The 27802-nt window shown below is 39.6% G+C and overlaps 1 protein-coding gene across 5 annotated transcripts in view; it reads left to right on the top strand.

Annotated features, from left to right (window-relative positions):
• LOC121521233 (pleckstrin homology domain-containing family G member 1) overlaps positions 1 to 26026 on the top strand; it is a 106142-nt gene extending 80116 nt beyond the window's left edge. For 3 of the 5 annotated variants that reach the window (XM_041805040.1, XM_041805044.1, XM_041805042.1), the window contains exons 5-17: positions 7888 to 7934; positions 11172 to 11322; positions 11722 to 11853; positions 13161 to 13343; positions 13430 to 13525; positions 13889 to 13975; positions 14271 to 14304; positions 14450 to 14542; positions 16722 to 16783; positions 16869 to 17057; positions 17150 to 17269; positions 18919 to 20722; positions 22504 to 26026. In XM_041805040.1, coding sequence (XP_041660974.1) covers positions 7888 to 7934; positions 11172 to 11322; positions 11722 to 11853; positions 13161 to 13343; positions 13430 to 13525; positions 13889 to 13975; positions 14271 to 14304; positions 14450 to 14542; positions 16722 to 16783; positions 16869 to 17057; positions 17150 to 17269; positions 18919 to 20722; positions 22504 to 23510 — 4005 coding nt within the window. In that variant the 3' untranslated portion in view covers positions 23511 to 26026. The remainder of the gene's footprint in view (positions 1 to 7887; positions 7935 to 11171; positions 11323 to 11721; positions 11854 to 13160; positions 13344 to 13429; positions 13526 to 13888; positions 13976 to 14270; positions 14305 to 14449; positions 14543 to 16721; positions 16784 to 16868; positions 17058 to 17149; positions 17270 to 18918; positions 20723 to 22503) is intronic. The other 2 variants (XM_041805041.1, XM_041805043.1) reach the window with 2 other exon arrangements.
• Positions 26027 to 27802: the final 1776 nt, after the last annotated feature.

The raw sequence follows: 27802 nt of genomic DNA, 5'->3' as shown, positions 1-27802 counted from the left end.
CAACGTCACAGACGCGCTAAATACAGCAGCTGTTGTTGAGACACGACAGTTTTATTGCAGCCCACAGCAGCACTCTGCATAATCAACACAATCCATAAACAAACCAGCGTGATGACACTCCTGTACATGACTGATTAATGTCACACTTAGAAAAAATCTCAGCAGGGAGCTGTTTGGCTTTGCAGTATATCAGAACTTCATTTATATTTTTAATATACAATAATAACAGTGAATATAAAGAAAGTAGAATGGCCTTAAGGTGTTGACTGTCCAGTTTGGCCAGAGGTTAAACTGGGTAATAGCTGGCTAAAGGTAAGGCTTCTCTTCTTTAGATCACAATCTGCAACTTTTCTCTCATAGGACAGGTATCACAGTGCTGCTGTCCATTAAACTTTGAAATATTCATGATTCATTTTGTTCACTGAAAGTGTCATATAAAGTTGCTGGCTTCTTGCTCCAGGGCTCCTATCAAAGACAGACATTGTGATAGTTTAAATTCTTAATTTCAAAACAAGTATTGACCAAGAAAAAAAAGTAGCTCACATTCGTTTTGCACGGAACTACTCACCTCAGCTGAGCTTCCTCTGCTTTTATTGTCATCATTCACTCGCAGATATATCCCAGGACTTGCCAGATGCATCAACCTCTCGTGCTGTCTCAATTTTTTGCTGGTGTGTCAAACATTTAGACTTCCTTTTGCAAACCAAATGATCTGAGATCACTTACAGGAACCCCCCCCCAATACTGAAGTAGCACAAGTGGTGTCTGATACAGGATCTGTGGATAAACAGAGAGGGAAAAGTCTGTGCCTTGTGCCTCTTTTGCCACACTGATTGAAGTCTGCCATCATTTTCATAAAAAAGTAGGCTGTCTGATTCCTGATGTGGTTCAAGCAGGACAGCTCCTCCCTCTACATCCTTGCTCTTTCTTTCTTGTTATGAGGCTGCTAACAAAGTGTCCATAAAATAAAAACTTCGTCCTGACCCCTCCATTTATAGAACTCAAGACTGCAGTAAATCAAAAATAATGTAGATATATCTGTGTAACATTACATGCCACAGATTTAATCTCATTAAAATTGAATAATATCTTACAAAACTACAAATTAACTGTATGCTTTATTAATAGTCCCCTCTGTAAAGTATGCAAGATTGATATAGAGCAGAAAAAATCTCACATAGGAAACAGAGGCCAAAAGACTTGATCATGAAAAGTTGCAGAAAAAGTGAATATGAAATAGTCCTAAATGTGACTATTTGATAAATATGTTTGGTTAAACTTTTGCCTGGAAAAGGAATGCACTTTTGTCCAAACAGACTCGATCACGGATAACACAACCTGAGTTGAACTTAGTGGTAAAGCACATTCTTTCCATTCAAATTGAAAGTTACATGACCTTTAATTGGCAGCTGCAATTGTTACAAGCAGCTTCAGTAGTAGCTGCTCTGACCTCCCTCATTTTCCCTTTGGAGTTTGACTTTGCTCCAAAGGTTGTTGTTCAGGATCCGAATTTTAAAGACTTTTTAAATAACACAATAAGCCTTATCTAGTGATCTGAAGCTCCAGAGAACTGTGCGTAGTTAATTTTGCCAAAACATGCTTTCATGCTCAAATATGTAAAATCATGACATTCCTTTAAAGATGTAGTGAGGACAAACATGCATTGGCTGCTGACGCTGAAAGCTCTGTCTTGATGTGACTTTGTATTGGATGTGACTCGTTGCGTGTGCATTAATGTAAGTTATATCTATTGGCCTCTATAGAGTTGTCAGTGAGTGGGTTTATATGAGTGCAGACAGACCAAATGCCTGGAAACATTTAGTCACTTCAGACCACGGAGCCCCCTTTAAACTGGGTCTTCCAAGGACACACATTTGTGTGTATTTGTGTAGATGTGTGTGAGCGTGTATCATTTCACCGACCGACTTCTGGTAAATGGTTGTAAGCAGAGCAGTAACCAGAGGTCTTTTGTATTCTTGAAGGTTAGTCATAGTTGCTAAGTCTCAGAGAAACCACAAAGCCTGCATTTTCACCATCCATAATACACAGACATTTGCAACTAATGCTCTGTAGTCTCAGCAGCCAAGAATCATAACCCTGCAGTATTTGAAGAGGAGTCAGATCTCGTTGTAAATCTCCTCCTGTCTCTCTCAGATAATTGGCAATCTATCCTCATGTTCCTCTTTGTTCCGCTGAATCCAAACTGTGCGATGTGTTGAGTAAGCCTTTGACGTGTTTTATGTGCCGCTACATGCTGACTGAAGCACAAAGAGCACAATTACAACAAGATCCCTAGTTTCTGTTTTTATCACCCGCAGTGATCGAATGTGTTTGGAGCTTACCTGATGACTCACTGCTGCTGGTCCAGTCTTGACACATCAGGGTAGCAACTAAAACTTTTTATTTATGACCTTCTAAAATGATCATCAAATGATGATACAATCCCACAGTCAGTGAAGTTGGGACATGTTTTGTCTCCTGCATGCAGAGATTTCTGTACATTGGCTAAATATTAAATGATGCCATTTACTCTGAACTCCTCAGACACCTGTTACTCCTCCCCATACCTAATTCAGAGAGACTCTGCCTCACAGGGATGCTCTTTTAATTCCTCACCTTCTTACTAACTGGTCATTTAAAAAATCTAGCTTTTTAAACTATTTTACCACTTTCAGACACAAATAAAGTAACCTGAACCAGTATTAGAAGGACCTTTGAAATAACCTTAACTCGTTTAGTTGATCGTTTCACTTCCGGATGTCACTGTTTACTTTTTATGCAAGCTGTAAATGAACCTTCTGAGACCTGTGCTTTTGTTCGCAATTCATTTTTGTTAGTTATTTGGGATAAGTAGAAACTAGTAAGGATAAAACCTAAGCCTTGTCTTTGAACATGAAGTAGTTTTCACCAAAAAATGTCTGCATATAAGGATGATAGGCATACGAAAAATGGTATTCCTTTACTTGTAGGAAGTATATCTTGTCTATTGATCTAAAGGAACTATATGAATTTAATTTTTGTTTGAAGTTCTTGAGATATTGGAAAATTTTCTTTGAAAATTAATTATCAGAGGTAAAAAAAAAAAAAAAAATCTCCAAGACATTCCAAAGTATATCGTTGAAAGTTATTTTTTCAAATTTCTTAAAATAAGCCCAAAATGTCCTCAAATATTCCCCAAATGATTCAGTAAGTCTTTCTGAAAAAGAATAAAGATTTACATAATATTTTCACAAAAAATCCTGTTCAACAAAATCCTGAAAATTAAATGCAAATTCCTCCCTTAATTTCTAATCAAAGTTACAAAGATTTACGATTTTCTTAAAATTCCATGGAAATTATGGAAAATTTGCAAACTAATTCCCCAAAACATCTAAACAATTTTCAGTGAATATTCGGGAAACTCTGAGGGAAATTCTCTGCAATATTTTCCAATTATAAAAAAACAACTTAAATTCCCATTTAAAGGACCTGAATATGTCTCGTCATCCGACTACTCAAATCACTTTTCTGCTACAGGACACACCTACCCATTCACACCCATTCACTCCACATTCACACATTCTACGGAGAATTGGCCATCAGTATTTGCTGATTCCATTCAAACACATTGAAAGCCATTTGCCAATGAAGAAATTGGGAGCAAGATAAAATGTCTTGCCTAAGAACACATTGTCTGCAGGATCAAACCCGTGACCATCCGATTGCGAGACGGACAACTCTACCTACTGATCCACAGTCACCCCATGTGGGTCTTGGGGGCGCTCAGCTTCTCTTTGATTCAAGTAGGGGGGCTGTAAGGAGAATGGTTGGGAACCACTGCTATAAAGGGTTCAGACTTGCTGCTTGTTATGATTGTTCAGATTAATTAAAAACTTCAGTTTTGCATCAATATTTTGCTTAGTTTGGATGTTTCCCTCCATTAGTAAGATTAACCTTGCATCTCTGTGGGGCAACCAAGCAATGGCCCAACTTAAACTACAAACTAGTTTTGCTGTAGATTTATTGTGGACTTTCTAAGCTAATGCAGAATTTATACATAGATGCAACAGGTCATATGAGTTCGCCTTTTGTGGAAGTTTTTATTTGTTTAACACAATGTCCCAACTTTTTTTAACTTAGGGTTGTATGTGTGATCTTTTTCAGTTCAATATGTCGTCACTAGTAACCACAACTTCCACAGAAGGAGAAATTTTTCCCTGTAATTTGTATCCTGATACTTTTGAAACAGATATATATTTTTTAATCTTATAAAGGAGCCAGCCAAGAGTTAAAACTCTCATGCAGTGTTTAAATCTGATTGTAAGATAGAGTTCAGTCGTAAAGATTTCCAAAAAGAAATATTTTATAGATTGGAGCTATTTCAGGCTCTACTGGTTTACAAAAACTGAGTGCAGACACGCATGCTCTCCACTAATTCTTATTCCATTCATGCATTTATGTATCTTGTGGTCTTGCTTTCAGAAGTCCAGAAGCTTATTAAGAGTGTGTATTAGGAGTGTGTGAGTGATTGTGTGTCATTGGAGATCGATGGTGGCACATCTGGTTGTGTTTAGGCCCAGTCTGTGGCGGCAGACTGCTGGAGACGAGGAGGAGGAGGAGAAGAGCTCTGCTCTTCAATTTAGGAAGGTTCCCATGGAGCACCTCAGGCGAACAAATCATCAGTCTGTCTCTTTACATTAGTGTGTGTCTGTGTGTGTTCTGTGTGTATGTTATAGTGATGAGTACATTATGGAGAGATGCAGAGTGTTCCTGTTTGCAGGTTTAATTGTTTGCAGGAGCTAAAATTGCTGATGTATATTTAACCACAGCACAGCAAGAAACAACAACTGCACACATTTGGCTTCTCAAACTGAAAGTTTACTTTAAATCACGAGGGAAATGCATGTGCCTGTACACTGAGGCTGTCATGATACCAAAATGTAAACTTTGATATGATACCAGTAAAAATCAAACATTATCAATACCTGCTTTGATATCTGGGCAACCGAAATAGAAGTAGCCTGCAAAAAAATTTATTATTTTCTTGTTTTTAAATACTAAAAGATGAGGGCACTGAAATGTTGCCAATGTTTTTGCACAAATCAAAAAGTTTTGAGGAGTTTGCCTTCTGATTTGGTATTATTCTCCTTAGCTTCTGTCAATCATCAAAACAATGGAGGTTGTATTGTTTAAAATAAAACAGCATTTTGACAATTTTAATGTACACATCTCCCATCCTGTGTGCAAGTTTGTACATGTTGAACCAGGACAGACTTCTTCCATCTGCCCTACGTGTTTGTGAAGCTGCTTCCTGATAGTTGTCCACATCCTGCGACCCCCGAGTGTTTATGGACACAAACACAGTTCAATAAAGCTCTAATGTTATGCAACAGGAAGAGGCTCATCTCCAGGCCTCAAAGATAGTCAGAGATTTACAGAAAAAAATGAACAAAAGACCAAAAAAATCAAAGAAATGGTGAATAAAATCATAAAAATAAAGACATTCATATTGGCTTTGAGAGTCTAATACCCTGTCTGATGTCTTTGATGCTCAGGGAGGCATTCAAGGTGGGAAAAGACTCAATTAAAGGGGCGGCAATGAAGCATGAGGGGATATTTAATCCAGCAGAGACTTAAAGGCCAGGACACAGACTAATCATAAGCTACACGGTTGATTTTCAATTAGAAGAGATGAATGGAGGAGAGTGGGAGCCTTGTCTGAGGGCTCTGAGTGTGCAGAGCCATAAACATGAAGTAAGAGCACTGTTGATACAGAACAGCCAGTGATGAAGAGCATACAGTTTGATCTTTAAAGAGATACAGATCCAGTGTTTTTTCATCCATTGTGTGCAAAAACATTTCCCATGGTGGAAAAATTTACAAGCAGGCTCTTAAGACTAGCTGAAGTTGTGTAATTTAACTTTTTAAAATTAATCCGAACCAGCATGTGTCTGGAGTTATGAAAAAGAAAATTAAAAGCCCTACATCATCTTCTTTTCTGTAGTCCTCATTCTATAATCAAAATTTAAAATTGTTGGTTGAAATCTTAGACAAAGCAATGGATGGATGGTCCCAGTCGGACCATCCATCCATTCATCCGCTTATCTGAGGCCAGGTCACTTTGGTAGCAGGCTAAGCAAGTCAACCCAGACATCTCTCTCCCCAGTGACATTTTCCAGCTCTTCCAGGGAGATTCCAAGGTGTTCCTAGGCCTGATGAGATGTATAATCCCTCCAGCAAGTCCTGGGTCTACCCTAGGGTCTCCTCCCAGTTGGGTGTGCCTGTAAGACTTCCAAAGAGAGATGTCCAAGAGGGATCCTAATCAAATGCCCGAACCACCTCCTTTTGATGTGAAGGAGCTCCATCGGGATGTTTTCTCTAAGGCTGTGCCCAGCCACCATCCTGAGGACTCTCATTTTAACTGCTTCAACTCAAGATCTCAGTCTTTCAGCATTACCCACTACCAGAGGCTATGACCATAGGTGAGGGTTGGGACGAAGATCATCTGGCAAATTGAGAGCTTTGCCTTCTGGCTCAGCTCCCGCTTCACCACAACGGTCCAGTTTAACAGGAAAGTACCACTGATACTGCACCAATCCACCTGTCCATCTCACCATCCATTCTATTTTCACTCCTGAACAAGACCCTGAGAACTTTGAAGTCCTCACTTGATGCAAGGACTCACTCCCCACCTGGAGGGAACAGTCCAACATTTTGGCCAATTGGAGGTGCTAAACTTATCCTGACTACTTCGCACTCAGTTACAAACCGCTTCAATGCCTGCTGGAGGTCGCAAGCAGAAGAAGCCAACAGAGCCATGTTATCTGCAAAAAGCAGGGATGAATTTCTAAGGTCCCCAAATCAAAACCCACTTGCACTGGAAACATGCCCGACCTTGAGTTTAGCATGCGGACAGTCTGAGTGGTCCAAGGCGGACCACGTCTGGAAATTGGTCTAGTTTCTGGAGAGGTGCCATTTAACTTCAGGAATACTGCAGATGTGCCCTTAAGCAAAGCACAGAACCCCCAACCTTTCAGGCAGCGCTTCTTTGTGGGCAGTATTCCCTCACAGGGATATTTCACCATTATTATCATTCTGGCTTTGTGTGTATTCCTGCATGTTTGAGTTTAGCAACCACAACATAATGACACAATCAAATTTCCCCTGAGGGATTCATAAGATATATCCTCTTCTTCTGCTGCTGCTTCTTCTTCTTATTACAGCAAAACAAAGCCAAACCACACTCTGCACTTAAATAAGCACAGCTCTGTACAGTCTTGGAGCTTAACTGCTCTGCCTTCAGTCCTGACTTGTCATCCACTGAAAAACATTTGGTGTATTATGAGATGTAAAATACACCAAACAAGATACCAATCTGTTGAATAGCTGAAATCCCACATCCAGCAAGAGTGGCCAAATACTCAAACTTCAAGAGACAGAAACCAGTCTTAGTTGTTAAAAGAAAATGTGATTCTACATAGTGTTAAACATGACCCTGTCCCAACTTTACTGATAGTTTTTGCAGCCATAAAATGTGAAATGTGCATATATTTCAATAAATATTGATATTCCTCAGTTTTAGCAGTTTAGGATGTGTCGTCTTTGTGCTGTTTTCATTGAAACAAGGTGTTGAAATGTTTTGCAAATCATCCTATTCTGTCTTTGTTTACACCTTTCAAAACGTCCCAGAATTTCAGGAACTGGGGTTGTATGTCAAGACCTGTCAAGGGGGTATTTTGGCTTCATTATAGATACAACTGGAGGAGGTTGAGAGATGCATTGTCCATCTTTATACACAGTCAATGGCTAGACCAGAAGTAAAACATTAACATAATGGAATCACTATGTTCCATTCTGTTACTCTCTTAATAAATGCATCAACTAATGTTCCATTTCTGTGTTTTTCAGAGTGAAGAATTCCACATTTACACTCAGTACTGCACCAACTACCCACGGTAAGACACTGCTTATTCAGCTTACAGTACAAAAGCCATCATCCTGGTCTGTCATTGTCATCTTATCTTCATCTCACTTCCACACACCGTCTTCCCAGCATCTCACATAGCTCCATTGTGTGCGTCGATCAATGCTCTACCTTTTCTTCTCTCCCTGATAAACTGACACGCTGCATAGACGCCACTACAGCAGGAGTCAAAGTGTCTACCTTCAGTTGTGCCTCAGGGTCTAACTCCCTCCCTCTCCCCTCCGTTAGTGGTCCATGTTTTTTCTGCCATTCTTTTATTTGCTGCCTATTGACAGAGTTACAGCTCCCACACTGAAAGATGGGGTATTATAGATGTCACCTTATCATAGCTAACACAGCTAATGTTTTACGAAGCACCATGTGAGCCTGCTCCCATGGGACACCTATGTGGATCTCTTCTCAGGGCTTTTGTGTATCAGGGTGTGATAAATCATGATGCTTTTCTTTACACTGAGCTATATACACTAATGAAACACACCTTCTCCCCCAAGCTAACAATTTTATTAAAGGTGCACAGTAAAAAAATGATGTGGGGGGCAAACTATTCCCTAATTAAATGCTGATTGTGTGTCCAAAGGGGCTATTGTCAGCTGTTTGAGATAGGCCTTCTCCCACATCCACACCACAGCTGGTGACCCCCACGAAGGTCACACACGACAGACACACACCCACACACATGAGAGACACAAATACACTCACATATGCACAGACGCACACACAGAGGCTGCAGATGTATCGTGGTTCTGCTGAGCTCTGAGGTCGGGTTTCCTCCAGAACAATGTGAGGCCTGTTTGGAGCTTCACTGGAATTTAGACATGCAGACAGGCACATGCATGCGCTCACACACTCACAAACAGAGGAAAGGAAAGAAAGTTTTGGGTCACTGTCTTTTACTGACATTTTCCCCCCAGCAACTGTATGCATGCACAAAAACACGCACAGCCTGCATTTGTTCATGAAAAAGGATCTTTCTCCTTCAGCACATCCCATCATAAACCGTGTAGAGAGCTGAAAGACGAGTCCGAATCGATTTTATTAAATATCAATTCACAACCCCAATTCCAAAAAGTTGGGACACTGTGCAAATGTAAATAAAAACAGAATGCAATGATATGCAAATCTCAAAACCCATATTTTATTCACAATAGAACTTAAACATCATTTTAGACATTGAAACTGAGACATTTTACTATTTCAAGAAAAATATTGGCTCATTTAAATTTGATGGCAGCAACACATCTTAAAAAAATAGGGACAGGGCAACAAAAGGCTGGAAAAGTAAATAGTACTAATGAAAAACAGCTGTAGGAGCATTTGACAACTAATTAGGTTTATTGGCAACATGTCGATAACACGACTGGGTATGGCAGGAGCATGGGGAAACTGCATCTAAAAATTGTGGATCAATTTCAGAAAAATGCTCCTTGGCCCATTTTTAAACAGCCCACAGCAAATCCTTAAAATGAAATGAAATATGGCCCATGAAGCTTGTGCATGACTGTATTCTAACAAGCAGTTTCAGCACCAGACGGTTTAAGTGAAAAAATTGAGGCGCCACTGTAAATCCTAAAAATGTTAGCAACCAAAATAAGAATAATTCACAGATTTATAACACCCTGATTGATTACTGTAGCAAAAGGCAGGACCAACAGCATTCCAGGGGTGGAGCTACTGATAGCCAGGGCCAACCAGGACCCCCTGAAATCTGATTGGCCTGAAAATTTGCCTAGTTAGCCATTAACTATACATTTAAGCATATTCAATCAATAAGCATATTGTAACCTAAATTTGAGTGGTTTTACTAACTTTAATACCCTCAAGGTGAGGTTTATGAAAGTGGCCCCACCATCCTTATATGTTTATGTTTGTGGCCCTCATTTGAGACTGATTGGAAACCCTGCCTGATGTGAACATGATCCAGAAAGACCACCAACTTCTTCAGCCAAAGCTTATGTAAAATGGACTGAGGCAAAATGGAAAACCATTCTGTGGTCAGAAAAATCAAAATTGTAATTCTTGTTTGAAACCCCATTTGCCATTGTCCTGCTAAAGAGTGACCTGATAAGCCAGATTATATAATATATTTAAATATAATATTTGACATTCATCTGGGAAACTCCTATAGAAAGTATTTTGGAAGGGCAGTTTTTTTTTTTAAAAATTCTCAGAATGAGATGGAGAGATGTTCTGTTACATTTGAGATGGCCAATCAGAGCGACAACACAAAATATGATTATGCTCATGGGCTTTTCCTGAACAGACAGGCTACCGCTGCCATAGCTGCGAATAGCGGAGCTCTTCCAACATATTTCAGCTGTAAAAGCCTTCAGCTGGCCAGAACCTGGCAGCACCTACCCTGATCACTGTGGCTACAAGTAGGGGTTACAGTGGCTTAACCAAAGTGTGCTGAGAGTGACCATAAAGCATGTGATTAAGGCCATTTAAAAGATATTGATACACAAGTTATGGACCATCATCCCTGATTTTTACTGTTGTAAAGTTAAAATGTCACAAACTGTTTCTAGTTCAAACTGACCTCAGAGATATGCAGACGAGCTGACTTAAATGTTCATTAGCAGCTAAATTTGGAAGTCTCCCGCTTCATTTCATTAGTTCAAACAGCTCACTCCTTTATTATACAGTGTGTTAAGGTGAGCTATAGTTAAAGCTCAGTTCAACTGAATAAAATAAAATAAAAACATATCAGGCTTTGCTTTGTTAGGTGATGATGTACCTCTTTTCAGCCAGTTTCTATGGACCTTCTTCCTGCTGACCTTGCTAACAATTTGCTAACTTGTTTTAAAAATGTAAGCTTTGAAAATTTATTGTAATTATTTTACATCTGAAAAACAGTTAGACTTTGCTCATGCACATCTAATTATTTAGGTTCTGCATGGCATCACTGGTATGTTACAAAACAGTTTTAACACAACGGTTTGAATACAGAAAACTATTGAACATTGTTTTGCATGTTTGTTAGATAAATATGAAAAAAATCGGAGGTCTTAGTTGCTGCCGAAGAGAGAATCTTATAATGTTTTCATACCTTGCTGATGTCTGTCTCTGTCATTTCTGTCCAATCAGGGGGAGTATTCCTACAGTATAGTCTGCCAGGACACACATTACAACTCTCTCCTGTCATTACTGTCTAATTATAGTTCACCACAAATCCCTGACATCTTATTCCTGATGTTTTTTGCCTCCACAGGTCGGTGGCTGTGCTAACAGAGTGCATGAGGAATAAGGCGTTGGCCAAGTTTTTCCGCGAGCGCCAGGAATCTCTGCGGCACTCCTTGCCTCTGGGCTCCTACCTGCTCAAGCCAGTGCAGAGGATCCTCAAGTACCACCTACTGCTGCATGTATGTTTGTCCCTGCGTTGTCTGCCTCACACGCACACACACAATTACTCTATGCCTGCAGAAACCAAAGCACAGGTGCAAACTTGTTTGCTCACAATAATGTTTTATCTCTAGCAGTACAAATGAATGTGTACCATGATAAAATAACAGCATTTCTGGATCAGCTCCCAATGACAGTCTCCTCTGGAGAGGCCAAATGTTTAGACATATGGTGCCCAGTATGTATCTTCCTGTATACGTACACTGTTTGCATTACAGTGCATGCATAAGTGTGTGTTCATATGCAGAAACACAGAGTGTGGCCCATTGCATTCAATGAACATGCATGTGCAAAGTGTGCTAATGCACGTGCATGCAGTACGTGCACATAGTTACTCTGAGGGTTTTATGTCTTTGCAGGAAATAGCCAACCACATGGAGAAGGACACAGAGACGTACGAGGTTGTGCAGGAAGCCATAGAAACCATGCAGAGAGTGGCCTGGCACATCAACGACATGAAGAGGAAGCATGAGCATGCTGTTAGGCTGCAGGTACAAAAAGAAAGATCTTTTAAAAACGGCAAATTGTGCACAAAATTTGATCTCTTCCGTAAAATCCATTAAATTCTAATCACATGATGTCCACCATAATCTGTCATTACTCTGATGCCTTAAACAGAGTTTTAAAGCCAATTTCAGATGAAAGACTTCAACAAGATGAGTCAAAACTGCTTGCAACAGGAGGCTTTGCAATGTTCTGAAAGCCTGTCAGTTCACACTGCTGCACCTGGGGGACGATGTAATGTTTTTCATGGCATCGACTCTTCACTCCTTAACTTTAGTGTGCAAAAAAACGTCTCCATAAAAAGGACAGCGCTGCACATTCACTGATGTAAACATGTCAGTACCCAAAAATATTCTGCTTTTAACCAATGTTTGTTGGCATTTAACCTTTCAAATCAAGATTTCCATTTCCCAATTACCTGCTTTTAAACCAGCTGTTGACAACTTGAAAAACTGAACTGCAGGCAACACCATCAGCCAGTCTGATCCAAGCTGCAGCTGTCCCCCTCTAAACAGTCTCATTGCGTCGCAAATCTTTGATCCGACCTTGGCTTAATGCTTCCAAGGAGCCACTTTCTTTTATTGTTCTGCAGAAAATTTATGTGAAGTCTAGGTTTGAATCAGCCAAAGCTCTGATCCTCCCCACGTCTTACGCAAGTCACTGCATTTTCCAGCAGGCTAATGATGGCCTTGCATAAGGGAGACACATAAAAGAGAAGCTTGTTTCTTTTATCAGCTGGGAGCCAGAAGGGTCAAGTGAATGCAGGAATGTAAGGAGAAGAGTTTACTGTCAGTGTCTGGAGGATGGATAGGCCAGATTCTTATTAATATTTATTAATTTCTTCAGCATTATTTTACTCACACATATTTATGTCCTTTTTACTCCTCCTTAGTTTTATTACTGTTTTTGTCTATCCTTTCTCCCACATCAAACAAGTCATATCAAATTTTAGTGTTATTTTTCTTTTCATCTGTGTTTTGTGATGCATTTACTTTTAAAATAATACTCACAAATTTTATCTCTGAACACTTGATCACAGACACAAAAGAGCAGTCACAGTTGCTCACTATTGCATTAATTTTTGCAATTTTTCAAAATGACTTTCGCATTAATAGTCAGTTTTTGCCAATCCAGTTGTTTAGTGCAGCTTCGCATTTTATGTTTTTTCTTTCCCACTTAATTTTCTTAAAATCTCGTAATGTTTATTGCAGTTTTGCAGTTGTTTTTCAGTTCTGCTATAAAATCCAGATTATGATTTGATAACAGTTCTCTGATTTCCTGTGCACTTCTGCAGGAAATCCAGAGCTTACTGACCAACTGGAAGGGCCCTGATCTAATCGGCTATGGAGAGCTGGTTCTCGAAGGAACATTTCGTCTGCAGCGAGCCAAAAATGAGAGAACCCTATTCCTCTTTGACAAGCTTCTGCTAATTACCAAGAAAAGAGAAGAAACCTACACATACAAGGCTCACATACTGGTGAGGGATGCTGCTGAGCTCTCATATGTCCCAAACACACAAATTTACACTGAATAGCTGTGTTTTTTCCTACCTGTGTTCTGCAGTGCTGTAACCTGATGCTGGTGGAAGTTATTCCTAAAGAACCACTGAGTTTCAGTGTGTTTCACTACAAAAACCCTAAACTTCAGCACACCGTCCAGGTAGGACAGCGTTGCATAAGAGAACCCACATCAAAACAAAAGTCTTTGTGAAATGTCATTACATGTTTTGTTTGAAGTGTCAGCTACCTGCACTTTAAGGTAACATTACAAAGCGAAGATTACTTGCAGGTGTTTTCTTGAGGGTCCAGGCCCACCTCAAAGAATTGCTCAGACTTGTCAAGTGTTTAGAGACTAATAGAAGCTATTGTTACCTAACCACTGTACTTTGTAGAGGTGCTAAAATATAAAAGATAATCGGTGGGATGTAAGAAAGCTGTGTTCAGCCCCAACCCTCTGAGTGTTATTTTTAAAGTTTCTGACTGCTGTTATGTAATCTTTGATGTTTTGTACTGTGACTTTCAGGCTAAATCCCAGCAAGACAAGCGCATGTGGATCTTACACCTCAAAAGACTCATACTTGAAAACCATCCGGCTAAAATCCCAGCGAAGGTATCCGTCTTTACTTCCTCGATTTACCCAAACTGTCATCATTTTATCTTTGATACACACAAATTTCTTAAAGTCATTCATTTCTATTTTTCAATGTCCTGTTTATTTATCTGCTTTTGTGCACCAGGAGACTTGTCTCTAAGGGTGAGGGTCACTTAAAAGTTCAGCAAAGAGACTACTTATTAGTTCCATTGCCTCTCCAGCACTGTGCTGTAGCGCCATCTAGTGACAAAACTATACATCATCCATGGTGTAAACTGTTGAACTCACACACTTTAATTATCTTTCATTCTAGGCTAAACAAGCCATTTTAGAGATGGATGCAATGCGTAAGTACCATTTTTTTTATCAAAAGATTTTCTTTGCATCTTGTAGAAATGAATAGATGTGGCCTTTTTTAAGTGTACATCGACATCTAATACAGTCTGATCCCTATGTACAAATTGTGATACAACTCTCCTGTCAATTCAACAGATCATCCCGGGTTTCATTACAGTCCTGATGGGGACAAGAAGGATTCCCCTCAGACCAAAGAGGGTCCTACTCCTCGCAGAGGGCGCAGAAAAGGTAACTTGTCAATAAAAGACAAGAAAAGCCTTTACAGAATTGTTAAGCTTCAAAACAATCAGAGTCCAGGAGATATGTGTGTTCTTTGTGCGAGAGACAGGTAGTCCAAAAAGCTAAAGGAATATTTCCCTAATTTGAGCGCCTCCTATAGTCTGAGTTTACTCTAAGGATCGACCTTATAGCAGAAAACAAATAAATAGATTATTTCTACCATCAGGCTGTTAAACCTTAATAATTTTCATTTGGCAGGCAGATCTTTGTTTGATTTTGTATTCATTGTTATTGCATTTAACCACATAAAGCAGCCTTTCCTAAACTTCAGTATGCTGAGAGCCGATTTTAGACATGAAAATCTTCTAGGGTCCACTAAAATCCCTTTTAAAATCATAACATGAGACTACAATATTTGACTTTTACTTATCATGTTTTTGTTTGCCAAGTCACAAAGTAGAATTAATGAGCCACTGCCAGTTATTTTGTTTTAATTAGACATCTGCAAAGTCACTTGAATCGTCTTCTCTAGTATTTATCTCTGTAAATGCACCATGTGGCCAATCAAACTCTGTTCTAGTAGCATTTATGTCTCTAAAGAAACTGACAAATTCTTAAAATTGATAAGCAAGCAGAATAGTAGAATGTTAACAGAGTGTCAGCAGTTAATCCAATACCAGTTAAACTGTGAAACCGGTTGTAGACATCAGATGAAATAAAGGATTAGAAAATGACATGAATTGAAACTTCTGGCTGTTTTGTTAGCTCTGAAACCTCAGAGCCACTCTACTGTACCTCACACTACGGGAAGCACTGACATAAAAGTTTACACTGTTTTCTCTGTCTGTAGCCTCTTCGTGCATTTTCTGTGTGTAGACCTAAAGGTACAGTGTGTAAAATTGGGAACATTAGCAACATCATACAGTCAGATTCTAGATTATAATGCTCACTTGCTCAGCCCTCCTGAATTTTTGACAGGGCAAGCTTTCTCTCTAAACAAAAACAACAAGCCTCTCTTCTTTGTTTATTCCTTCTTTCTAAGTACTTCTAGTGGTAACTAAAAATGTGGAACTGTTATTTGGTTTTTCTGTGGAAATGCTGAAACATGGGGATGCAAAACGGTAGAATCTGTGGAGGAGGATCCTACTTGTGTACAGTACTCTGCCAAAGTGCAAAACCTTTTTTTAACAATGGTTTAATGATGATGAGTTTTATTACTCAATTTTTAATTCACTTTTCAGCACCATTTAAAAAACAACAACAAAAAAACAAAAAACAAAACAACTTCAACAGGCAAGTCAGCACTGGCAGTGATCTCTCTTTCTCTGGGGCTCTTATATGGGACAGTCTTTCAGATTCCTTCAGTATTTTTGGTCTATTGTACAAGGGATCTTTAGTATATCAGAAATTATCTTTACATTTCTGTAGTTTTGAAATATATTTCTCTGTTCATATGATCCTGAGCTATCTATCTACTGAACTATTAGTTTTTTTATCAGCTGTTTTTTTCTCTACAGAAATAGTTTCCCTGCATTAGCAGCCTGCTTAGGATCACTGTCGTGCTTGAAGATAAAAATCACTCCCACTCTGGCTCTTTCCAAAAAGAAGGGCGTGATAATGGTGGCCTAAGACTTTTGCACAATGCTGTGTGTATACAAGCCTTATTCTAAATTTTTTTAAAAATCGAACAGCTTTTATTTCAAGTGATTTAAAAATAAAATGTAGAAATACCTGTAAGTACAAGGTCCCAATTTTACCAAGTTTGTTCTGCTAAAATGCTACTGCATTTTACAGACTATACCTTTAAAATGTAATAAGGAATGCATCTTAACATGGCCTTATCCGTTTAATTATATCTGCTTAAAACTTTGTGTGTGTCATCACTTAAGGGGCCACATGAGGGGGTCAATGTGCCACTGAGCATCTCTGTCACTGTACTGACTATTTATAAATGTCTCCGACATCCTCCTGCCTGCTGTTTGGCTGTAAATGCCTGCATGGTCTGGGTAGACACACAAACTAAATAGCCCTCCAGGACCAATAATGCATCTGAATCTGAGAAAGGAACAAAGAAGGTGACAAAAAAGGGAATCACCCATTACAAAAAGGCTTAAAGAATTCAGTTTGCTGTTAAGATGTCAACCTTGAAAGTATAAATTTGTCAATAATTCTTTTTCTGACTTTCCAGAACCTCTATCGAAATTGTTGAAAAATGCCAAGCAAAATGCTGCCAACACAGATGGTGAAAAGGTGAGCAACAACACTCTGATGGCTCACATTTTGAGGTGATGAAGCACATTCGCACAACATTTGTTCAATCAATCATCCCTCTCAGCAGAGAATGAGCCTTGGCGCCACCCTGCTGTCACCAGTGTCCCAGCTGGCTTTGGGAACTATCGGTCGCAGTCGCAGCCTCATCAACCAATCACAGGAATCCCTCGACCCCGGGGATCACTATGACCACAGCGACAGGGAGGAGGAGCCACATCAGCAAGATGCAGATGATGAAGATGATAGTGGCCTGGTGAGTTTACAGTGTTGAAAACAACAAACACTAAGATGAAGACAAGCTCTTCAAATATTCAACTCTATTAATGCGGAAATCTCTCAATTCAGGGAGGAGGGAAGAGGCTGCGAGTCCCAGGAAAAAGCAGCAGGAAGAGACTTAACCCTCAGGCATCAGTTGATAGTATAGAGCAGTGGAAAGCCTTCAATATGAGCCCATCAGACCTACAGGTATTCACAGATTTAATACAGCAATGTCAACTCGACACAAAATGAAATGCCACAACATGATACAGCATAAGATTATACGTTACAATACAAAAGAATACAATGATATGATGATACACAATATAACGCTATACAATATGATATAACAATACAACATGACACAATACCATATCATACAGTACAGTACAGTATGATACAATACAACATGTTACAAACACATTACAGTATTATAGGATACAGATTGGTACAATTTGATTCATTATGGCACAGTATGGTACAATATAATATTTATATTTAACCTTTATTTAACCAGATAAAGACCCATTGAGAATGAGATCTCTTTTACAAGGGTGACCTGGCCAAGAGGTCAGCTGCACATTTCACAAGATAATACATTGCAAAATTATTATTGCAAACAATAATTTTGAAAGTGCATAGGTAATTGCAGATTAAGTGCTGGAAAATGACTCACAATAACACATTTATAAACACAGGCACTGTTCCATGGTTTCACAATGTCTGTCATTTAATGCAGAATGAAAGTCTTCAACTGAAATGAGTTCAGACAGTTTCAAATCAGTCTGGAGAGTATTCCATGCAGAGGGGGCAGAAAAACTGATTTGATACATACAATACAAAATATTACATTACAGTAACATACAATGAAATACAACACAAAATGACTCAATACAATATAGGATATGATACATCATAATAAAACACAACACAATTCAAGACAATATGATTTGATGGGATATGATACAAAATAACTAAGGCTGTCAAATGATCAAACTATTTAATTGGGATAAATCTCAGAAATTCTGTACTTAATCATGATTAATCTTACTCTTTTCATCACATTTTTAAAGCCCACTATTTTGCATTCAGAACTGTGTTTTTTGGCCAATTTGAATTTTCCACTGTCTTAAACATAGGGTTATTGACTTCTTGTTTGGAAACAGACCTGCTTTTTTCAAGAGTACCTGGATGCAGCCCAGGACCTCAACTTCACACCAGGAGTCAGACCAGTGGCACCATATCTCATTTCAAATACGAGAAGTCATTTGAACTGAACATCTTCTTCGTCGTTTTCTTTGTGCGTCGCCATATTAATAGAGGCGGGTCTGCCACATAAGGAAATACAAGTAGATAAAAAATACCTGAGTTTTCGGACCTACAAGCACAGCGATAACTTTACATTATTTTAATGAATCGATTTATGATCCAAATTCATGTATCACTGAGCACAGACATAACATGCGCCGGGAGATTGGCTGGCTGGCGGGCTGGCTGGACGTCGTTTTCGCCGCCATGTTGCCGAGGCAGGTCAGCTACGTAATGTAATATAAGTAGAGAAGGAATATGCAAGTTTTTGGAATAAAAAGCTCAAATTATCTGATTAAATTGATTTTAATGAATCATTTGTAACCAGTGATCCATATATATATATATATATATATATATATATATATATATATATATATATATATATATGACACAATACTACACACTTTAATATGATACAACACGATACAATATGATGCGATGCAATAAAATATACTTTGTCCCCTTATGATAATTTTTCTTGGACTCTGGATGTTTTGACTTTATCAGCTATAAGTAATCTCCTAAATCTCTTTTCTTTTTCCCAGAGAGCCAGAGAGTCCCTCGTGAGAGAAGGAAGCCACCACCCACCTCTTCTCAGAACATCTCACGTTACTGAAGAACCTCCAGACTCGCCCATCCCCTCTGTGGTAGTGACAGAAACTGACAACTCAGTAAGGAACATCTGGGCGGACCACCGTGCTCGCAGGGCCATGTTCCCCACCCGCCAGCGCACCATGCAGCCAGATGACGAGGACGAAGACATCTACCAGATGTTCGTCCCTACAGAGCAAAGTGCTCCAGAACCAGACGTGACCTCAGAGGCCACTTCTTCACCCAAGTCTGCTCGGCCCTGCAGCTGGCACGTTGAACAGGTTCCAACTGTGCAGATTGACCCTCCGACCAATGGGGGCCGAGTCTTACGGAGGGCGAGCAGTGCAGGAGAGAAGGCTACAGAGGCTTTACAGAGTCCTGATGATACCCATCCTGAACACAGCAACCTGGAAGTGATCCACACAGAATCATCAAGCAACGACTTATCAGGATCATCCTCAGCCGAGCAGCTAACGATAGATGATATTGAAAACGTGTACGACAACATTAGCTATGAGGACTTAAAGAACATGGGCCTCATCAGGAAAGACCCAGAGGACAGTCAGCCAAGGAAAGAAAATTCTACCAATGCACAGGGTTTCCAAGGTAAGGCAGCAAGGGTCTTGAATGACCCAGAAGCTCCAGCTGTTGTAGAGCCAATGATTGAGGCCGACAGCTCTTCAGAGAGCAATCGTTCATCCACTCAAGAAGGAAGGCCTTTTGAGCTCAAGATAGTGGAGGAGAACATCTATGACACTATCTGTTTCAGGGACCCTCCACCAACGGAGGTGAAGGGAAAAAGTGAAGGCAACAAAGTGAAACAAGAAAGGGGCAGTGTGATCACATCTGAACAAGACCTCACTGGGAGCCTTGGAGTGTTTGTTTCAGAGGAGAGCATTCATTTCGGAGAGGATGATGGACATGATATCTCCCGCCCAGTCACATGTTCCTCCGAGCCAGATTATTCTTCCTCATCCGCCTCTGAGACTTTCTCTCAGCACCCGCAGAAAGGAGATAAGATGTCAGAGCAGGTTGATGAGATCTGGAATGACCTGGAAAACTATATTAAGAACAATGAGAAGAAGGCTGACAGGCTACCTGCTGCATTCCCTGTAAGCGGCAATGAGTCTCCAAAGAAGACTCCTTCAGTCAAAAACAGCCCTACAAAGACCTCACATGCCAATAACTCTCAAACAGCTAGCCCTCCAACAAAGTCTCCCCCAGCGCATCAGCCTAAACCCCCACCTATCACCTCCACACCATCCTTCACCATCCCAGTCATCAACCTCCCTGAACCAACTCCAGCAGAAGAAAACCACAGCCCTCCTCCTGCCTCACGCCCCCTTCCTGTCACCCCTGAGCCCCTCCCAGGCACAGTAAAAAACATCCGGAAGAGACTGGCCCGCTTGAGCAGCGGTAGCTTCCGTCTAGAAGACGATGACCTGGTGGAGCTTCCAACTCGAAAGGACCTTCACAGTTTATTTCCAGGGGAGTTAGCAGGTCTAGACTCGCCCCTGGCCACATCTTCTCTCCTGCTTGGGGAGTCAGTGGACTTCCCTTTGGAACTGATGGACAAATCCAAGAGCCGAGTATTCCTAATGGCACGGCAGTACAGCCAGAAAATTAAGAAAGCCAACCAACTGCTGCGCATGAGAAGCATGGACCCTGGGGACTCATGTACCCGAGCCAGGGCTGAGAAGAGGCAGAAAGACCTGGCAGCCATCTTGGAAGAGAAGAAACAAGGGGGCGCTGCTATAGGTAATGCAAAAGTGAGGCTTTTTAAGGTTGATAGCCAGGGACAGCTGGTATAAATAGGCTACCTGCCCTTCCCTTCTTATATGATAGAGATAAGAGCATTTAACTTCAACTTAAAACAGACTGAACCATGGACCACTGAAGCATCCGCTCCCATTTACATCCCTAGTGTAATAGAGGGACAAGTATCTTGGCATACTGCCTTGACTTGCTGATCATTTTGGCAAATCTGATTTAGCCCACATACCACTGACTTCTTACCAAAGACACAACTTTCGTGTTAGACTGTAGAGATGTTAAGTGACTCGCATAAGAAACAAACTATTTTAGTTGACACTGTAAAGTAATATTGATAGATTTAGAAACTCCTGTATGGAGTTTTAGCTGGTTGTGAAACAATGGTGCCTCTACAGGTGCATCTCAATGAATTAGAATATCATGGAAAAGTAGATTTATTTCAGTAGTTCAATTCAATAAATAGAACTCATAGATTTATTGCACACAGAGGGAAAATGTCTTGAAAGTCTTAGTTGCTGAAAAGTATGTTCATTTATATGCACTCTTATATGCACTTGGTTGGGGCTCCTTTTGCATGAATTGCTACATCAATGTGGTGTAGCATGGAGGCGGTCAGCCTGTGGCACTGCTGAGGTGTTATGGAGGCCCAGGTTGCTTTGATAGGGGCCCTCAGCTCGTCTTTGTTTTTGGGTCTGGTGTCTCTAATCTTCCTCTTGACAATACTCCAGAGATTTGGAGTCCTTAGCTTTTATCACTGGCATTGCTTTTAGCGTCAGAGAGTTTCTATTCAGAGAAAACAGCTCTTACATACCATCCTTATACTCCTCAAACAAAAGACAAAGATAAAGACTAATTGTAGAACAAAGAAGAGTGTATAGCCTTCAGTTGAGTAAGAAGCGCTTAAAAAGAGTGAATATTGGATTGGAAATGGCAAAAAGACCATAAACACAAGAAACAAATGCTGAATTTTCTTTATACAGATGAGGATGAAATTACTAGCTCCCCCTATGAGGTATTTCCCATGTGCTATTAAACAGAGCAAGTAATTTTTAACACAACTATTCCAACCTTCATTTTGGATGCTGACATTCTTCACTTTGCACACAGAAACTTGGTTTCACAAAAACCACCAGGGTAAAAATGATTGCCCCTCATTTAGAACTGACCTTTTTGTTGCACGATAGCACAAACTAATGTGGTGCAATGATGTGCTTTAACTTTTTAATGCTCAAAGCTTGTAAAATCAACTTAAACCGAGGGTCATCTTCTAATTTACAAGCAGTATAAAAACTTCAGTAAGGGTTTGAGCTGTTACTGGAGAAATCCTCACAGCAAAAACAAAAAAAATCTGCTTATGCTTGAATACATATTCCACCTACATTTGCCTAAGAAAGGTACAATGTTCTGTCATACAAATATCACATTCAAAGATTATTCTAATTTCCATACATAACTTGTAAATATCCCAAAAACAATGTACAAAAAGTGTAAGCAGCTCAGTGCAGCATTGTAAACAGTACTAGTCCAAATGCAGCAATAGAGCGGATAAACTGCCTCTTCATTGGTGTTAACAAAGTATGAACTGTGACCAATCCTGAACTGATCAATCAGAACAAATGATCAATCAGACATGGATGCAAGAAATAATTGACAAAATGAATTGCCTTCAAGGGATCAGCAGGAGGAATCATACTGAATATAAATGCAATATTCTTGCTCTACGTGATAATATACTTCCTTACATCTTTCTTTTCTTTTCTCTTCAGGTGCAAGAATAGCAGAGTACTCCCAGCTCTATGACCAGGTCATGTTTAAAGACCCTCCTGGTACAGCTGGTCAGACCTCTGTCACCCCACATCACTCCCACCCAGGACTGCCGTCCTCTCCTTCCATGCCTGAGACCTCCCTGGAGGAGGACTGGCTCCACTCCACGTACAGCAACGGAGAGCTGGTCAGCTTTGTTTCTTCATCCAGTGAGGGGGAGGACGCTCGTTTTTCTTCTACTCCACATCGCAGGCTTACTTCCTCCACCTCCATCCCGTCTTTGAAGACTCTGCCTCCCTCTCCAACCACCCCACCGTCTCAGAGATGGAGCTCTTGCATGTCGGCACCAAGCGAGAAAGAGGAGCATGTGTACAGTACTATTAAGAGACATCCTTCGTTTAATGCTCCGTCTTTGCCCTCCTCAGAGTCTTCCCCGCCTGGTCCCTGTCAGTCTGTCAGCTCTTTGGGTAGCCAGCAGCAGGAGAAGAACCAACCTGGACTCAAATGTAATGGACCCGCTGGAGATCGATCCACAGACAGACTCCACGGCCCGAGTCTGGGTCGTGCTGGTCGGCAGAGTAGCCTCCCAGAACGCTCCAGCCAGGGACTCTCAGACGTCACTTTACACGACGGTCAACAGGTGGTGGTCCTGAACCGAGCGTCTGCGCTGAGCATACTCAATGCCACCCAGAACTACCTGGCTAATTTTAAGGACAACGGGGAAGACGACGATGACTATGTGGAGATCCGCTCTGAGGATGAGAGTGAGCAGGAGCAGGAAAAGTTGGCACGGAGGAATGGAAGCTCTGCAGTCCTTTCCAATCAGAACCGAAGTCTCCATTCTCAGAGTCTGCCGTGCACACCGGTGCACTCCTGCGACCCCTTGAGGTCTCTAGACCGTGAGCAGCTGGAGAAGTACCTGTGGAGCGAGCCACAGCAGAACCAACCCAAGATCGTCCAGTCACTGAGGGAGAAGTTTCAGTGTCTGAGCTCCAGCAGCTTTGCCTGAGTCTATGGACAACTACAAGCCAAACATATATAAACATAAAACACAGCAACACGAGTGACACTGCTGCTTTCATCACGATAAAATAAATCACTCAAATAGTTCTCTACATAGATCAGAAGCAAGGGCAGACGTTCTCCTTTCTCAAACAGTAATACATGATTAAAATGCCACATCAGTCTGCATGTGAGCTGTTTAGCACTTCCAGGTTCAGATAGACTTCTCAAAGAGATCTAGCAGGGAAAAGTTATCAACAATAGTCAAATTAAAGTGGTCTCAGTCATTTTTTAAAATGCATCCTCTATGGCTGAGTGAGTTTTAATACTGAGAGAATTCAGTTGCTTCTATTGCTTTATGTGTAATCCTTGTAGGGATAATTGGAGGCGTAGGAATTGATTCAGGGCGACGTGTGCCAATCAACTGTTGTACAGATGCACACTGCAAAAACTCAAATCCTAGTCAGTTTATTTGTTCAATTTCTTGTCAGAATATCTCATTATACTACAGTATTTTAAGCCACATTCATTAAAAGACTAGAAAACATGTAATTTCAGGATTTACAAGCAAAAAAAGCCTGTATTGCTTGTGAGAAGTAAAAATATCTGCCAGCGATGCATCCTGGCTGATATTTTTACCTATTACATGCATTTTATACCATATATGTGCTTAATGCCTTGAAGTAAGCTCTTCATCTGGATTTGTTAAGTGATTATGGCTTTACGTCCCCACAAAGTGAATATCATAATGGAGAGATTTGTGCCAGAACACAGTCAATTTATTCTCCAACTTCTGTGCTCTGGCACAAAGAAAGGGAGCTGTGCTCTGATCAGAGGCATTCTTTCAAATTTGAGAGGATCGTACTTCTTTGTGAGTGGGCGTGACTTCAGCTCATTTAAACCGACACACCCACACCATCCAAGAGCACATTTTACAGCCTCATTTTTCATGGTTTTAAAGCTTAATTTTTTAAACTTAAAGATGTTTTTCATGAGTAAAATTTGGCCTGGTGGTTCATAAAAAGAAAGATTTTTTCATCACTTTACAGGAACTTTAAAACAATCATAAGGAGTTATTTCTGACTAGGAATTGCACAAATACACTTGCCTAGATATGAGTTTTGGCAGTGCAGTAGTTCAGGATACCTGTTATTGATTGTAAGACATAGAAATTTGTCTCAAAGTAGAACAAAAATCTGCCCATCTTCAGTGGACTCATGTCAGGAACTGTTTCTTTTAATTTGCTGTTAAGATTAGTTAAACTGCAGTTTCAGCTCTAGTTAATCTTAACTTCTAAAGAATCAGTTAGAGACTAGAGGTTTTTCAATGTGCTTACATGATGAAGCCACTTGCAACAAGCAGCAATTCAAATCTGCAATCACACAGGCTAGATTGTCACTTTTAACAGCTTTTTTTTAAGTACTGTACCAAAAAGTTTGTAAAAACATGACGTACTGGCTCAAACAGGATCTTATAGGTTAAGTTATAACTAGACTTAGACATTTAAGTCTTTTCAAATAACTTTATTTGACTCTACTTACCACCTTTGTAGGGTATCACGCTTTAAAATCAGAAAAAGATGCTTAGATAATCTATAAGCAACAGTAGGACTTCACACTTACTTTGAATCTGTGAGATAATGTTTTAATGTTTTACTGCCAACATGTCGAGTGAAATGTGCATCTCAAAAGTGGATTTTTTTTATTTGTGCTAATTATAACATTTGTTTTTAAGAGGGACCACAAAGGACAGGACCGAGGAGTCTGTTAAAGTCTACAGTACTGTATTTGGTGTGTATGATTTTTTTTAAGTGGATGGTCAAAGCCGTTTGTTTACTTTGTTTATTGGACACTGTCACACTACTGATACTGCATCCACAGTCACAGAAATATTGTTTTCAGTCACTTCAGTATGGTTCATATAACACAGTTGTTTTCCAGGATTTACCACACGCTTATAAAAATCACATAAAGTTGTCCTATTTATTTGAAAGCATCGTTTTGCCCTATTGTCACTATGACTTAAAGCCACATGTGAGATGTAAAGTAAAATATATTTATTAAAAGAAGGTTTTATTCAGTTTTAAGGGGTAAAGACAAATTTCAATCAAATACTGTGAATATTTTCAAAAGTGGGTTTTCTATCACACTCTGCTTCACATTAATACAAGATCACTATAGCACGTGAAAAGTTGAATGAAAGCACAATATCGAGGCTTCACATCAGGAAATCTACATCAAACCCAAGTTAGGAATATGAAGTATGTTCTGTTTTTATTGTATTTTTGTCCTCTGTTTCACTGGTGGGGATCGTCAGTCTTTGTTGACGCTGTTTTGCACTTTTCTGTCTTTTTTTATTTGTAAACACTTTGTAAAGATGTACATTTTAGGAAAGTTATTCTTGTATGCCATAGGTATGCTTTATAATGCTTTAATGTTTAAGTTAAGTGTATTTTTTTAACTGCCTAGTTGTCATTGCTCAACAAAACGATGTATTGGAGGTAATAAACTCAGATTAAACCCATCGCTTGTTTTTGTCATTTTCATGCAAAGTTATTGATATTTGGAAAGTCTGTCCTCTTAAACACTGTAGATGAGGAAAGATGTTTTAAATTGCTGAAGACGTATTTCAAACAGGTAGATGTCTATTTTGTTCATCGTCAGGTATAAGTACTGGTCTATTAATCTACTCAAGTCAAAGTAAAAAGTATTTAATTTAAAGTTTACTTTAAATACTGGGTTGCTACTGAGGAGTTATACCATAAAAAATGATCTTTCCTTATTGGCAAGAACAACAAGACAACAGATCTCCAGCCGGGTTGTTCAGGTAAACTCACACCTGTATAACTAAAAACAGCAAAATCGACAGTGTTAATTAAACTTATATAGAGTTAAATTTAATGCTTTGTCTATTTTAACCTAACACTTGTGAAGTGTCAAATGTTTTATAACATGGCAGAGCTGCAGAAACTTTTGAAAATCTGTGGCAAGGTGGGTCTCCTCTGACAAGAACAAAGCAGAGAGTCAACTATAACACTAACTTGGTGGATAACTTCACTGAGAGTTCACGCCAGTTTTTCTGTGTGCAACATCTGTTTTAAGATGTGATGTGGACTCATTCACTCACTATGTGCTACTGTGTAGTCAACAGAGGTGAAGAAAAGTACAAGTTGTACCTGAGTAAAAGTACTGTACTGTTAAAATGTAATTTGAAGTAAAAGTACTGATTCAAGTTTGAATAAAAGCACTCGAGGGTTCCTGCCATATTGCATTCACATTGCGCACTTTAAGTTGAGAAAGAGGCCTTGGGTAGTTTGTGAAGGTGGTCCTTAAATCAGTATATTCAATGTTAAAGTAGGTGGACAGACATGCAAAACAAAGTGATGCACTGAGGTCAAGAATTAACATGTTTTAATTTTTCCTTGTTTCAATCCAAATAAAATAGCCCTAAACACAACTGTGCTTATCCAAAGAACAATGCAATATCCATTCATTATTGTTTTAATCATGATTTTAGAAAGTTTGTGCAAATCTATTTTAACAGCTTTAGAACAGACGTACTTGAAGTCCAGAGCTTTGCTTATTGGGGGATACATCTCATATACCTATTAAATCCAAGTATAAGTTCCCTGTCATTACTGTGGGCACAATAACAGCTGTCAGGTTATTCTAAGGTACTGCAGATGTCAAAAGCCCCACAGGGTCAGTGCATAGACCGAAACTGCATCCTATGAATGTATGCTGAGTAGGTTGCGACCCTTTTGGAGAGGTTCTGGGATTACATAAAGGCGGGCTGAAATCCATTTCTGTGTGTTGCCACATGTGTTTATATTCACTGAATTTAGGAATTAAAGTTTGCCAACAGGACATCTGAATGTGAGGGGTCTGTGTCTTGAAACAAAATGTTCTGTACCATGCACCATGCCTGTGAAAAAGTTGATGAAAAACTAAAAAAGGAAGAATTATTCAAATAAGAGAGTTGCATATATTATGTTGTTTATTTAATCTTTGTTGTTGAAATAGTAGTAGTATTAATAATTCAGCTCCTAAATACTTTTCTGTACACTCGTTGTTGATATGGAAAATGTAGTATTCTTGAAACAAATACTGTGACTTGTAAGTACATGTCATTGAGGTAAAAAATAAATATGAACATGTTATTGACAAACGTTATGGCCTCAATAAAATGACAAGCAAAAACGATACGTGGAAAACTAGGGGAAATAATGCAAAATTTATAGAGGGTAATATACATAACTAAAAAAAAAAAAAAGTCTCCAAAAATCCAGTCAACACGAGG

The sequence above is a fragment of the Cheilinus undulatus genome, linkage group 14 (assembly GCF_018320785.1).
Source record: "Cheilinus undulatus linkage group 14, ASM1832078v1, whole genome shotgun sequence".
Classification (NCBI taxonomy): domain Eukaryota; kingdom Metazoa; phylum Chordata; class Actinopteri; order Labriformes; family Labridae; genus Cheilinus; species Cheilinus undulatus.
The sequence above is the reverse complement of the archived record's forward strand: the minus strand, read 5'-3'. Positions and strand labels throughout refer to the sequence as shown.